Consider the following 13,924-nt stretch of genomic DNA (forward strand, 5'->3'; position numbering starts at 1 on the left):
TCCAAGGAGCAGCTGGTGAGCATGAACCACTGATCTTGAAGTTCAAATGGCTTTCTAGTCTGGCACATTAACCCACAGTGCTGTACCAAGATAGTAGAACTATAATTCTTAAGAAGAGAAGAAATAAATCAGAATCACTTGAAGACATTTTTTCCAGCTTTTTATTGTGAATTTAATGAAGGTTTACAGAGCAGATCATCAGTTTACATTCAACAAATTATATACATGGCTTCATTACATGATTTCAATCCCCTCCATGTACCAACAGTTAATAGTATTTACCTCCAGTCACTTTAACTATTGCATTCTTACCTGTATCTCCTGCTACTTTCATCTTTTCTCTGCATGTATATTGCCCTCTTGTTGTATGTTGCTTGCCTTCCTACCCATGCTAACATATGTCTACCCTCTAGTCCATGAATAATTTTCCATTTCCCCCACCCTCTGTAACCATGATATATTGTTTCTTGTATGAGCAAAAACCTTTTTTAAACTTTTTACAACATTTGTTTCATGTAATATTTGTCCTTTCGGTGATGGACTATTTGGCTGATTTTACTCAGCATAGTGAAGGATTCTGTTTTCTTTTACATTCTGCTCTTGATTCTCTTGACTGGTACATTTAATCAATTTACATTTAGTGTAATTATCAATAAATATTGATTGATTGCTATTATGTTTTTGTGAGAGATTTGTGTGTGTGTGTGTGTGTGTGTGTGTGTGGTGTAGCTGGATTCCTTGTCCACATAATTTTCTATGCTGAGTTCATTTTGTTTGTGGGTTTTCTTGTCATTTTCATTTCTGTTGGGTTAATGTTTACTAAATCCACACTCTTGTTATATTAAAATGCCTGTTCATGTCCACAGCTGAAGACAAAATTGAATATGTATGTGAAAGATTCTGTCAAATAGTCGAATGAGAGTGGATTATGTGGCAAATCTGCCATGGCTCTGCCTATGAAATAATCCACTACAGACTTAGATTTCAAAACACTTGTGCCTGGTGGATACCAAAGCAAGTCACAGAAGAGCCTAAGGAGAAACGCTTGGACATCTGCAAACAAAATTTGGACTGATACTCAAAGGAAGGTAACAGTTTATTTAAAAAATGGTGACGAGACATGGATTCATCACTATGAGCCTGAGAGTAAATGGCAGAACATGGACTAGAAGCATCTTCAATCTCTGACCTAAAAAGTTCAAGAGCCAACCATCAGCTGGAAAATTGATCCCAGTTTTCTGGGATTCTCAAGGGCCAGTACACTATTAGGGAAAAGGTTCAACAATCAACAGTGCTCATTACAGTGACATAATCAGTGAAGAGCTGAAGCCTAAACTAAGGATTCACTGCAGACGACTGCTACCAAAGGGAGTTTTTATCATGCATGACAGTGCACATCCACACACCTCAGCCCACACTGTTGACACTGAAAAAACATCAATTTAAGGTGTTAAAGCAGCCTCCCTATAGTCCTAATCACACTCAATGGGACTTTCACCTGTTTGCCCCCAAAAGTAATTCTTCGAGTATGAAGATTCACCTCTAATGAAGAAGTGAAGACAGTGGTGTGCATTCGTGGCTTTCAGCTCATCGTAAAACATTTTTTGATAAGGGAATAAGAAACTTTATTGACAGGTGGACAAAGTGCATTGAAAAGCCAGGAGATTATGTCTAAAAATTATTTGTCTTTTCTAAAAGTTGACTAAAATAAATTCTACAGCCAGAATGTGAATAATTTTTTACTTCTCTGATATTAATTTTTTTTCCAGCTTAAAGCAATCTGTTTTGTCTTGAAATCTACATGACCTTCTTACCATTTGGAAGTGCTATAGCTACACTATTTCCTATTTTTGCTTTGTAGTTAACTTGAAAATAATTTTTAACAATAGGGTCTTACCAGCTCTGTGACTTTTTCCCATTTAACATAATACTCTCATCCAAATCTCAGAAAGTAGGAATAAGGCAAGAGTATAATGTTATAAAATCTAGTCACATGTTTCTGATGATCACAAGAGCCCCCGCTGTAAGGTGTTGTGACAAACTGATAAATATTTGGCCTATATAAGGGCTGGAGCATGCATGGGTGTATGTGTGTTGGGGGGACAACTTTAAAAAATATATTTTAACAGCATTTTGATGGAAGCACATGTGTCTATCTTTTGATACCACCTATTTTTCTTTTAAGGCACTCTGGTAGCATAGTGGTTACAAATTGGGCTGCTAATCTCACGGTCAGCAGTTCGAAACTACCAGCTGTTCTTCAGGAGAAGGATGAGGCTTTCTGCTCCTGTAAAGATTTACAGCTTCAGAAACCCTGTGCAGGGTCACTATGAGTCGGAACTGACTCCACAGCACATAACAACAATATTTTTCTTTTAACCAAAAGAAAAATATTCTTTTTGAAGAATATTTTATTTGAAAAGAAAATTATTTTTTAAAGTTTATTTTTTAAATCATACATAATAGATTACTTCATTTATGATACCAAACATTTTTCCTACTTGAAATTCACCAACTTGTCTTACATTTTTAAAATAACATTTCTAAAAATGTAGTATATAATTTAAGGAGCTCTGGTAGCATAGTGGTTATGAGTTGGGCTGCTAATCTCAAGGTCAGCAGTTTGAAATTACCAGCCACTCCACAGGAGAAAGATGAGGGTTTTTTCTCCTGTAAATATTTACAGTCTTGGAAACCCTACCCGGGGTCTCTATGAGTCGAAACAGACTCTACAGCACATCACCACTACCACCAGTATATAATTTACATTATGTTTTACAAATGAAGATATAAATGTACAGATTGTATCTGATATACTACTACATACTTAAAAAGAATATAGTTGATACAAAATATGCTGTGAGGAAAGTAGAACAAAGCAAGAATGAGGCTGCAGGAAAATAAAATTACTTGTGGTTTACTAATTTCCCATATGACCTTGGGCTAATTCATCTACATCTCAACCTCATCTCCTCATCTATTAAAATTATAGTGAGCTTCTCAAATTATTGTACAACAGTGTTTCCATATATAATTTGAAGTGATTGAAAAACACCATCAAGATCTGTTAAGTAATGATTTCATAATTATTGATTATAATAATTTTGGGGGGATAAATAGATACAATAAGGAGCTCTGGTAGTGTAGTGGTTACAAATCAGGCTGCGAACCTGAAGGTCAGCAGTTCGAAACTACCAGCAGCTCCGTGGGAGAAAGATGAGGCTTTCTACTCCTGTAAAGATTTATACCCTCGGAAACCTTGTATAGGGTCGCTATGGGTCGGAACCGACTCGATGGCACTTAACAACAACAACAACAAATAGATACAATACATTTATTGTTACATTTCAGTTTCTAAATTAAAAAACAGCATACTTTCCATCTAACATCTATCTGTGTTTAAACATACAATTCTCATCAATTCATGCATTTGTATTAATAGAAAGTTCTTTATTCTATGATTTACAGAGAATCTAATAGAGATAGGGGTTTCTCAACATTGGTAATAATCTATCTAATCTTCTGTTGCAGCTGAAAAATACCTTGTCCCTGGCACAGATCAGAGCTACACACTAGCAGCTGATGTTGCGATACTGAGTAGAAACATCAAAATAGTTGGTGAAGATTACCCAGGTTGGGTCCAGGAATCTTTTGGTGCACGAGTCCTGATCAGCTCATTTACTGAAAATATGATCACATTTAGAGGTTGGTACAAATAAGTTTTTTTCTTTTCTAAATGAAATATAACTTGGTCTCTTCTATTTTCAGTCATTCTTCAATACTTCTCATTTTTTATTGGACCACATGGAACAACAGCCTGGAGAGGGATTAGGTAGCCTAGGCTCTGCTTTCCAATCAGACTCCCTAACCTTGTTGTTGTGTTGATGAGTTGGTTCTGATTCATAGTAACTCTGTCTAGAGTTTCTGCAGCTATAAATGTTTATGGGAACAGAAAGCCTCGTCTTTCTTCCACAGAATGACTGGTAGAGTCAAACCTTGCAGTTAGTAGCTCAACTCATAACCCACTCTGCTACCAGAGCTCCTTAAATATTTCAGTTGTTGTTGTTGTTGTTAAGTGCCATGGAGTCAGTTCTGACTCATAGTGACGCTATACAAGATTTCTGAAGCTGTAACTCTTTACAGGAACAGAAAGCCTCATATTTCTCCTGTGGAGTAGCTGGCACTTTTGAACTGCTGACCCAGAGGTTAGCAGCCCAATTCGTAACCACAATGCTACCAGAGCTCCTTAAGTATTTCAATAGTTGACTTTAAAAGATTAAAAAAGAAAAGCATATTGACAGTACAAAGATCAGACCTAAAAGAATGGTAACAATTGTTCCTTACCAGATGAGTGTTTACATTTCCCCAGTTTGTTGTTTTCTTTTTTCCTTCTTTCTTCTTTCATTCTTTCTTTTGCAATCTATTTGTCTAAATTATGATCTAAATAAAATCCATGTTGCAATTGATTGTGAGTTTTAAGTCTCTTTGATTAATTTATGTTTCATTGCAATTTACTTATTAAAGAAGCTGGGTCACCTATCCAATAGATTTTCAAACCATCTGGAATTTAGTGACTGCATCCCTGGAATTGATATTCCTCTCCCCGTTGTCTATCCCAAGTGTGGGCAGTTAGGAATTAAAGGATTGATCAGATTCAGGTCCAATTATTAGGCAAGACTTAATGGATAGTGATGTATTTCCCCTTAGTAGACACATAATATGGAGCCCTGGTAACTACTGAGTTATGAGTTGGGGTGTTAACACAAGGTTAGCATTGTTCAAATCTGCCAGTCACTCCACAGAAGATGAGGCTTTCTGCTCCCGTAAAGATTTACACATTCTTGGAAACCCTCTACAACAGGATGTTGTTCCCCTGCTTTACAGAATCACCAAAAATATTAACAGACTCAACAGCACACAATCACCACCACAACATACTATCTACTGTTTCTTCTTTTGTGATACAGATATTAATAATTATTGCCTGAACCCATTAAATCACTGTGATTTAAGAGACTGAAATTAAAATTAAATTCTTCCTTTCTCATTTATAATCTGGAATAAAAGAGAAATTTCCTAAATATCTGTTTGACTACCCTAAATGACAGTAATAACCTGAGATATGCAGATGATACAACCTTGCTTGCTGAAAGGGAAGAGGACTTAAAAACATTTACTGATGAAGATCAAAGAGCACAGCCTTCGGTATGGATTACATCTCAATGTTAAGAAAACAAAACTCCTCACCACTGGACCAATAAACAACATTCTTATCAATAGAGAAAAGATTGAAGTTGTCAAGGGCTTCATTCTTCTTGGATCAACTATCAACACTCATGGAAGCAGCAGTCAAGAAATCAGATGACATATTGCATTAGGCCAATCTGCTGCACAAGACCTTTTTAAAGTGTTGAAGAGCAAAGATGTCAGCTTGAGGACTAAGGTGCGCCTGACCCAAGTCATGTTATTTTCAATAACCTCATATGCATGCAAAAGCTAGGTAGTATATAAGGAAGACCATAGAAGAATTGATGCTTTTGAGTTATCGTATTGGAGGAGAATATTGAAAGTGCCATGGACTGCCAAAAGAACCAATAGATCCGTTTTGGAAGAAGTGCAGCCAGAGTGCTCCTTGGAGGTCAAGATGGCCAAACTTTGTTTCTCATACTTGGGACCTATTGTCAGGAGGGGCCAGTTGCTGGAGAAGGATATCATGTTTGGTAAGATGGAGGGTCAGAGAGAAAAAGAGAGACCCCCCAAGGAGATGATGGACTGGCCAAGTGGCAGCATCGATGGACTCAAGTGTGGCAATGGTAGTGAGGTTGGCCCAGGATCAGGCAGTGTTTCGTTCTGCTGTGCATAAGGTCACTGTGGGTTGGTACTGACTCAATGGCACCTAACAACAGCAACAAAAGGACAGTACACACAGAAAAGTCAGGGGAAATGTTTGATTTTTTCTTCTTACTGGTTTTCAAAATAATGAGTGAACTAGGAGTTTTTGTTTGCTTTGTTAGTAACATTATGAGCGCACAGATTTAAAACGGGGCTTTGAACCAGTTTATTCCAGTTCTCCTCATTGCTAGGAATTTGCATTTTCACCCCAGATCTATTTACTTAGAATCTGTATTTTAACAAAATCCCCAGGAGATTCTTACAGATTCTGTTAAAATCTTTTAAAAATATAGAACTTGTTAAAATGTAGCTTGCAATTTAGTATATACAGGGTAAAAATTAAAATTCTCAGCAGGAGACCAAACAGAAATGAACTGGTTCAAAGCTTCCATTCAAAAATATTTATGTGTTCTATTCCAGTGTGGTTATTAGTTTTGTTGATGTTCAAAATGCATGTCCTATTGTTGGCCTTGGGTATTTTTTCATGTTGATGCCAGTTATTTTGACATGACTTAGTTCTGTCAGCCTCAGTATTTTATAATATTACAATCATATATTGTAAAAATTTTTTTCTGAAACTTGGAATCAGTCTTTCCTCTAGTTAACACTGGTCCTTTTCAAGCTGGTATTTATATCCCAGATCTAGGCACCAGGACAAATCAACCATCGTTTCTCGACTTGAGCTGTTTCAGCTGGTTCTTACTTATTCTCAGTACTGTCTACTCTACCTGGCAACAGCTCTAATTCTAGGAAATCTATGTTGAGCACACACCTGCCTCACTATAACCTTTTACCTATTGGTCGTAATCTGCCATTAGAAGTTTAAATGATGATGGTGACCATGATATATGACCCCAGGCACTCTGTTAAGCATTTACTGTTAGGTACTGTCAAGTCTGTTCCAACTCATAGCCATCATATGCACAACTGAACAAAACACTACCTGGTCTGTGCCATCCTCACAAGTGTTGTTATCTTTGAGTTCATTGTTGTTGCCACTGTGCCAATCTATCTCATTGGAGATCTTCCTTTTCTTGTCCTCCTCCTTGGACTGATAACATGTCAAAACTACCAAAGACAAAGTCTCAACATCCTTGCTTCTAAGGTACATTCTGGCTATACTTCTTCCAACACACATTTGTTTATTCTACTAGCTGTTCATGGTACTTTTAATATTCTTTTGCAACACCATAATTCAAATACATTGATTCTTTTACAATCTTCCTTATTCTTTGTCCAACTTTCACATGCATATGAAGCTATTGAAAATACCATGACTTGGATTAGGTACACCTTAGTTGTCAAACTGATATCTTTTTGCTCTTGAGCACTTTAAAGAGGTCTTGTGCAGCAGTATCTGCCTAATGCAATATGTCATTTGATCTCTTGACTGCTGCTTCCATGAGTGTTGATTTTGGATCCAAACAAAATAAAGACTTTGACAACATCAATTTTTTCTTCATTTATTGGTCCAGTTGTGAGGATTTTTTTTTTTTTTTCTTTATGGTAAGGTTCAATCCGTATTGAAAACTACAGTCTTTCTTCTTGATCAGTAAGAATTTTAAGTCTTCTTTGCTTCCAGCAAGCAAGGTTGTATCATCTGCGTATTTCTTTTAACATTCATTATGTCATGTAATTCTCATAATGCTATTATATAAATATGTCTATTTTTGCTTTACTTATTTTTTTATTTTGTATTGTGATTCATGTGACATTTTCCTCCCCTTTAAAGATGAAGAAATAAATGGTCAGAATGGTAAAGTTGCTGTGATCTTGGATACTAATCCATGTGTGTCTCACTTCAAACCTCATCAAGATTCCCATGCTGACTTTTTGTTGCTCTGGACCAATACACATCTCTGCTGTGTCTCTGCCTTACTATTCTATGTTCTGAACTGTACAGCTACTTGCTGGCCCATCAATTCCCATACAAACTTTTCCATTATACAAAATAGTTCGTCTCCAACCCAGACTATTAGATGCCAATTTTTAAAGCAAGGAATATTATCTACTGCTATTTTACAGCTTTCCTCATCTACAAGATGGGGTAATAAAAGTTCATAACTCATAGGATGCATTAGGAGAATTAAACCACCCATTCATTGCCTGTTACATAGCACTTACTATAGCACTTGGCACAGAGCGCTCTCTCAGGGATGCTGTTACTTCAATTACGAATCTATGAAATTGCCTCTTGCTGCATTGATAGAATTTATTTACAAGTTGATCAGAAGATACTTTTCATTGTACAATCTGAAAGAAATGAAATAAAGTTACTGCCCTTAGAAGCTTTTCAGTATCAGAATTAAAACATTGGATCAAGTATACCTTGCATCCATCTATTCCCAATGGAGACAATATTGCCCCCAGTGTGGTGAAAATGGATTCTTGAGGCACAGAAAAATTTAGATGTTGCAATGGTTTGTGACCTTCAAAAAAGTGCCACCATATATTAAGAGATATACAGTATACTTGTGGCATTAAAATTTCATGGGAAGTAGATGTGGTTAGAAGAAAAAAAAGTTTAAAAAGGGATTTCCAGTAGGCAATGATAAAAGGGTGAGAAACACAGTCTTATCTAGATGAAGGAAACAAAGCAATTATTGATTCCATGAAAAATTTCAAAAACTGTGTGAAGATTGTTTGTTTCAAGAGGAAAAATTTCATCTTTCCCTGCCTTAGGTAAAGCAAGAATAAGTAATGTTGAGTTTTATCACAGTGGTCAAGAAGGCTACAGGGATAGCACCGATCCACGATATGCTGTAACATTTCTTAACCTTGGACAGGTTTGTACTTCATTTTTAATTGCTGCACAGATTTAAAATAGAATCTTTTTATGTATATATCTTTTTTTCGTTTAACTGTACAAAAAAATTCATATCTTAGAATTTCTAATCCTGTCATTTTAGAGACTTTCTTGGATTCATTTCCCATTAATGTTTTTATTTTTACTCATAGCAGTGGACTCCACCCATTTTATTTAAGGTCAATAAAACAAAAAACTTCAGAATTTGTTTTTTGAAGAAAATTGCATTTCAAATAAATATGCTTTTTCTTCGTTTCATTTTAAATCCAAGGTATATGGAAATTTCCCATGTAGAAAAGATCTACTGAGAAAATATCTCCTTTAATGGAAAATAAATTGAGTATTTGTCAGGGATTGTCTTCTGAAAATCATCCTAATTCAAACATTTTTCTTTAAACATGTTTCTGTTTTACTTTAAAAATATTCACTGAGTTCCTATGTTTTATAGCTTGAAGAACATGGCTCGTCTTATATCCGAGGCTGTGCTTTTCACCATGGCTTTTCCCCAGCAATTGGTGTGTTTGGGACTGATGGATTGGACATAGATGATAACATCATTTACTTTACAGTAGGGGAAGGTAATTTAATATTTTGGCCCAAATCACGTCTTTCTGAAGTAACCTCCTCTGTACACTCTGAAGTTGTGCTATACAATTGATGTTTCTGCAAGGATGGAAATATTTTCTATCTGCACTATCTAACAAAGTAATTAATAAGCCACATATAACTACTGAGCACTTAAAATATGGCTGACTTGAGAGAATGGATTTTTTTTTTCCATTTTAACTGTACTTAATTTAATTTTTTATTTAATTCTAATTTAATAGTCACATATGGCTATCACTAAGGAGCTCTGGTAGCATAGTAGTTACGAATCAGACTGCAAACCTCAAGGTCAGCAGTTCGAAACTACCAGTTGCTCTGCTGGAGAAAGATGAGGCTTTCTGCTCCCGTAAAGATTTACAGCCTCAGAAACCCTGTTCAGGGTCGCTATGGGTCGGAATTGACTCGACGGCACTTAACAACAACATGGCTATCACTAAGGCATTCTGGTGGCACTGTGGTTAAAACACTTGACTGCTAAGAGAAAGGTTGGCAGTTTGAACTCACCAGCAGGAGAAAGATGGTATAGCCTTCTTCTGTGAAACTTTACAAACTTGGAAATCCTATGTGGCAGCTGGACCCTGTTCTATAGGTCAGAGTCAACTATGAGTCAAGTCAACTAGATGGAAGTGGGTTATATCTGCCCTATTGGACAGTGTAGCCTTTGAATATGGAAGAATTATTATCAGCCTCTTATTATATGTGAGTTATATAATCAGTAATAGCTTAAAATACTGTTATTTACTTTTCACATATCAATAACAGATTATGTACCAATAAATACTATTTAATGTATCAACTTTAGGTTTGTTATCATTTCCTGAATATCATTTCATTATGAAGCATAATGAAAACTTTTTTCAGTATATAAGCATCATATATATGCTTGTTAAAATCTGAAGTGAAGCTCATGAACCCATATATTTCAAGAATATCGCAGGCAATGCTAATTCAGGTAGTATATTTAAAGAGGGAGAATTTCACTATCAAAGGTCATAAAGCTCACTTGAAAATCTAAAGGGATTATTTGTTAAGGAAATCTAGCAAAATGATTTCATGGAAAAATTACAGACATTCTTCATTACAATTTACATATGTATTTTGGGGCCCCCTCTTACTTCTCTCTGTGCCTCTCTTTCTTTCCTTCTTTTTTAACAGGTATAAGAATATGGGGGGATGCCAACAAAGTCAGAGGAAATTTGGTTTCACTTTCAGTCTGGCCAGGAACCTATAAGAACAAAAAAGATTCAAGTTCAACTTTCTGGCATGCCGCAATTGAGGTAGTGTTAACAATGCTGTAATGTACACTTCTTGCAGATTACATTTTCTGAAGAAATTGTAAATCCCATAATGTTACTGAAAATAATTTCTTTCACAGAAAAAATTGATGGAAATGAACCAGCTAAAGGAGGGGATGAACTTTCTCAAAATATAGGAGATTCACTTGTTGGTGTTCAGTGCCATGGAGTCATTTTTTGGCTCATGGAGATCCCATGTGACAAATCAGAACTGCCCTTAAGGTTTTCTTGGCTGTAATCTTTATGGAAGCAGATTGCTAGGTCTGGGTGGGTTTTGACATCTAACCTTTCTGTTACCAGCTGAGCAATTCGTTATTTGTTTCACTGGAGTTCTACTTTATTTTTATACAAATAATGTTCAGGTTAGAAGCTTTTCTGCAATCTGACAACTCCTTTCCCATTAGTTTCCTAATGCATCTTATATGCATATACACGTTATTTATGTTATATGCTGAAAACTGTGGTATTTGCTATTGGATTTTCTTTCTGCTGATGTGTTGTTTAAACCATTTTTATATCCATGCTTCTTCAACATTATCCATCACTTTAGATTTGTGATTTCAAGGAGTCTGCTGCTAGTTGGCTAAGTGTCTTGAACATTTTATTTAAACTGCATTTAGTTTCCTTCCTCATCTAAACAATTAGGATGATAGACCGTAGAATCTCTAAAATTCCTCCCTTGTCTAAAATTGGTACAATTCTCTATTTAAGGTTTTTTACAGGTATCTGATCTTACTAATTGGACCCTGCTTGGTTACCATCACTGTATGTCTTTATTTAGATGTTAAGCAAGTTATAGGCAAGAAAACAGCAATCATGGATAAATGATCTAGAAGAGAAGATAGCTTTCTCTAGTTGTTTTTTTTATTTCATATGTTTACCTATCCATAAAGAAGAAAACAAAATTAAAACATGACTTTATAAAAGTGGGGTAAGGATTGTGTTTGGGGTCTGTGCACCTGTTTATAAATTGGAATGTCTGAAATTTAGTAGTCATCTTCTTGTTGTTAAGTGCCAGTCAGTAGGTTCCAAATCATAGCAACCTTGTATAGGGTTTCTGAGGAGCGACTGGTGAATTAAAAAAGTCAGCCACTCAGCAGTACAGTGCTTATCCTACAGCACCACACCAGGACCCCAATATATACCTCTGAGGCAAAAATGTTCTCTTTTTAACTTTGAACAGATGCTAGAATGCAAAGTTGGTACTTCAAACCCACCAACTGTTCCTCAGAAACCCTATACAAGGTTGCTATGAGTTAGAACTGACTCAATGACACTTACAACAAGGACAATGAATGACTAATAAATTTTATGGTCTTTTTCTTAGTAAATCAAATTGGTAGCAGAATATAACAAAAAAAAAGAGTGATAAAATACTTATAATACTCACATTTGATCTATGGCTTAGATATGTGGAAATCTTATCTAATGATTCTGTTACTGAAAATAATCTCTTTAATGTATTTTTCTAACTAAGTCCAGGATATAGTGCCTAGTAAAGATTTTACACCAAGAACCTAATGTAATTTTAATACTTCATTTGTAAAATCTTGGAATAAAGTGAACCATGAATAAAATTTTTCCTTTTGAAAGCTTAGTTATAATTAGAGGTTTTGCTGTATATGCTGTGTATGAGCTCTCATTGTACACATAATTGTTCGTGAAATAGCCTGACCCAAAGCATTCTCTTTGTAATTGCACTAGGTAAATAGAGGAACCAATACAGTCTTACAAAAAAATGTAGTTGCTGGATTTGGAAGGATAGGATATCGCATTGATGGTGAACCTTGCTCAAGTAAGTATTTTGGAATAGAAACCCACTCATATTTGCAACCATGTACCCTTAACCAATCACATAACCCACATACATGTTATCTACCAACTCAGTGACATTGAGTTCAATTCTGACTCGTCGTAGCTCATAGGGTTTCCAAGACTGTAAATGTTTACAGAAGGAGACTGCTGCATCGTTCTCTCACAGAGCAGCGGGGGATTTGAACCATGGACTTCTTGGTTAGCCGTTATGTAGTGCTTTAACCATTGTGCAACCAATCCTTCTATTATGTTGTTATAACTAAGTGTTGTGGAGTCAGTTCTGGCTCATTGTGACCATGTATCATGTTTCTGAGGAGTGGCTGGTGAGTTTGAACCACAGGTTTTTTAATTAGCAGTCCAGTGCTTATTCTACAGTACTACACTAGAACTCCTATTTCCTGCTCAATCCTTCCTCAGGTAGCTTGCCTTCAACTCCCCTGACTGTGTTTTAGCCAATCATGAAATTTATAGTTTTAGTTTCTGCTTCAACTGTACTTGCTTAGTATGTTTGCTTCTTTATTGTCAACAGAGAAATCATCTTCAGTCTGAACAGGGACATTTTCCCAGTCCAAACTGTCTCTGGACGTTCAATAAATCTCTCCATTTTACTTTTATAGAGTGTAAGTCTTCACTCTAGGACAAAACTTAAAAAAAAATAATCTGTGAACAGGGTTATTCATCACATCATTATCAACCCTATAAGAGTTCTGTGTAATGATGTGGAGAGATATCTAGAATATTCTTAAGTGATAAGTAGAGGGTGCACAACAGGATATATGATGCCATTTTGCATATAGTATGGAGAAGCAAGGCACTTTATGTAGGTTATCTCACTTCATCTTGGAATGATCCTACTTAGGCAGTAAGGCTTTTTACACATGAGAAAACTGAGGTTCTATAAGGTTCAACAACTTTCCCCAAGAGTGTACATACAATGGTTCAACAAATGTTTAATGAGCTCCTATATCAGCAATACATTCTAGGTTCCAAAAAATATTCTAGACAATGAATTAGCTAACAAAGTGTCTTCTCTTAAAATTTGCATCCTCCAGGAGAGGGAGATAGATAATTCACAGAAGAGGCATCAGTAAGACACCAAGTGAAAACAATTTCATTGCAATGTAGAGTGATTGAGGAGCAACTCTGAATAGGATAGTTAGGAAATGCCTTCTAAGGAGGCTGTGCTTAACTTGAAAATGGCATGACGAGGAAAAACTGGAACAAAAGGAGTGCAGGGAAAGCACTTAACTTAACCAGCAAGTGGTATTGTTTGAAGTTTAGGCTTGTTCTCTCTAATAAAGTACATGTTCACTTTGTTTGGATGCAATAAAACAATTTTTAGAAATGATTATACAATTATCTCAAAGAAGAGACAAATTAGAAAGATTAAATAGTAATTATACAAAATAAATTATAGAGCCATAGTAATATAGTTGTTTATAAATATACATGGAATCCTGGTGAGGTGCTGCGGGTTAATGCGCTGGACTACAAGTTCAGTTTGAATTGC

The 13,924-nt window shown here is 35.8% G+C and overlaps 1 protein-coding gene across 1 annotated transcript in view; it reads left to right on the top strand.

The window, feature by feature from the left end:
• The window catches only part of PKHD1L1 (polycystic kidney and hepatic disease 1 (autosomal recessive)-like 1), a 214,294-nt gene that overhangs the window by 155,314 nt on the left and 45,056 nt on the right, over nucleotides 1-13,924 (top strand). The window contains exons 59-63 of the mRNA XM_006830825.1: nucleotides 3,532-3,705; nucleotides 8,575-8,678; nucleotides 9,147-9,276; nucleotides 10,460-10,581; nucleotides 12,304-12,394. Coding sequence (XP_006830888.1) covers nucleotides 3,532-3,705; nucleotides 8,575-8,678; nucleotides 9,147-9,276; nucleotides 10,460-10,581; nucleotides 12,304-12,394 — 621 coding nt within the window. The remainder of the gene's footprint in view (nucleotides 1-3,531; nucleotides 3,706-8,574; nucleotides 8,679-9,146; nucleotides 9,277-10,459; nucleotides 10,582-12,303; nucleotides 12,395-13,924) is intronic.

Source organism: Chrysochloris asiatica, unplaced genomic scaffold (genome assembly GCF_000296735.1).
Source record: "Chrysochloris asiatica unplaced genomic scaffold, ChrAsi1.0 scaffold00001, whole genome shotgun sequence".
Classification (NCBI taxonomy): Eukaryota; Metazoa; Chordata; class Mammalia; order Afrosoricida; family Chrysochloridae; genus Chrysochloris; species Chrysochloris asiatica.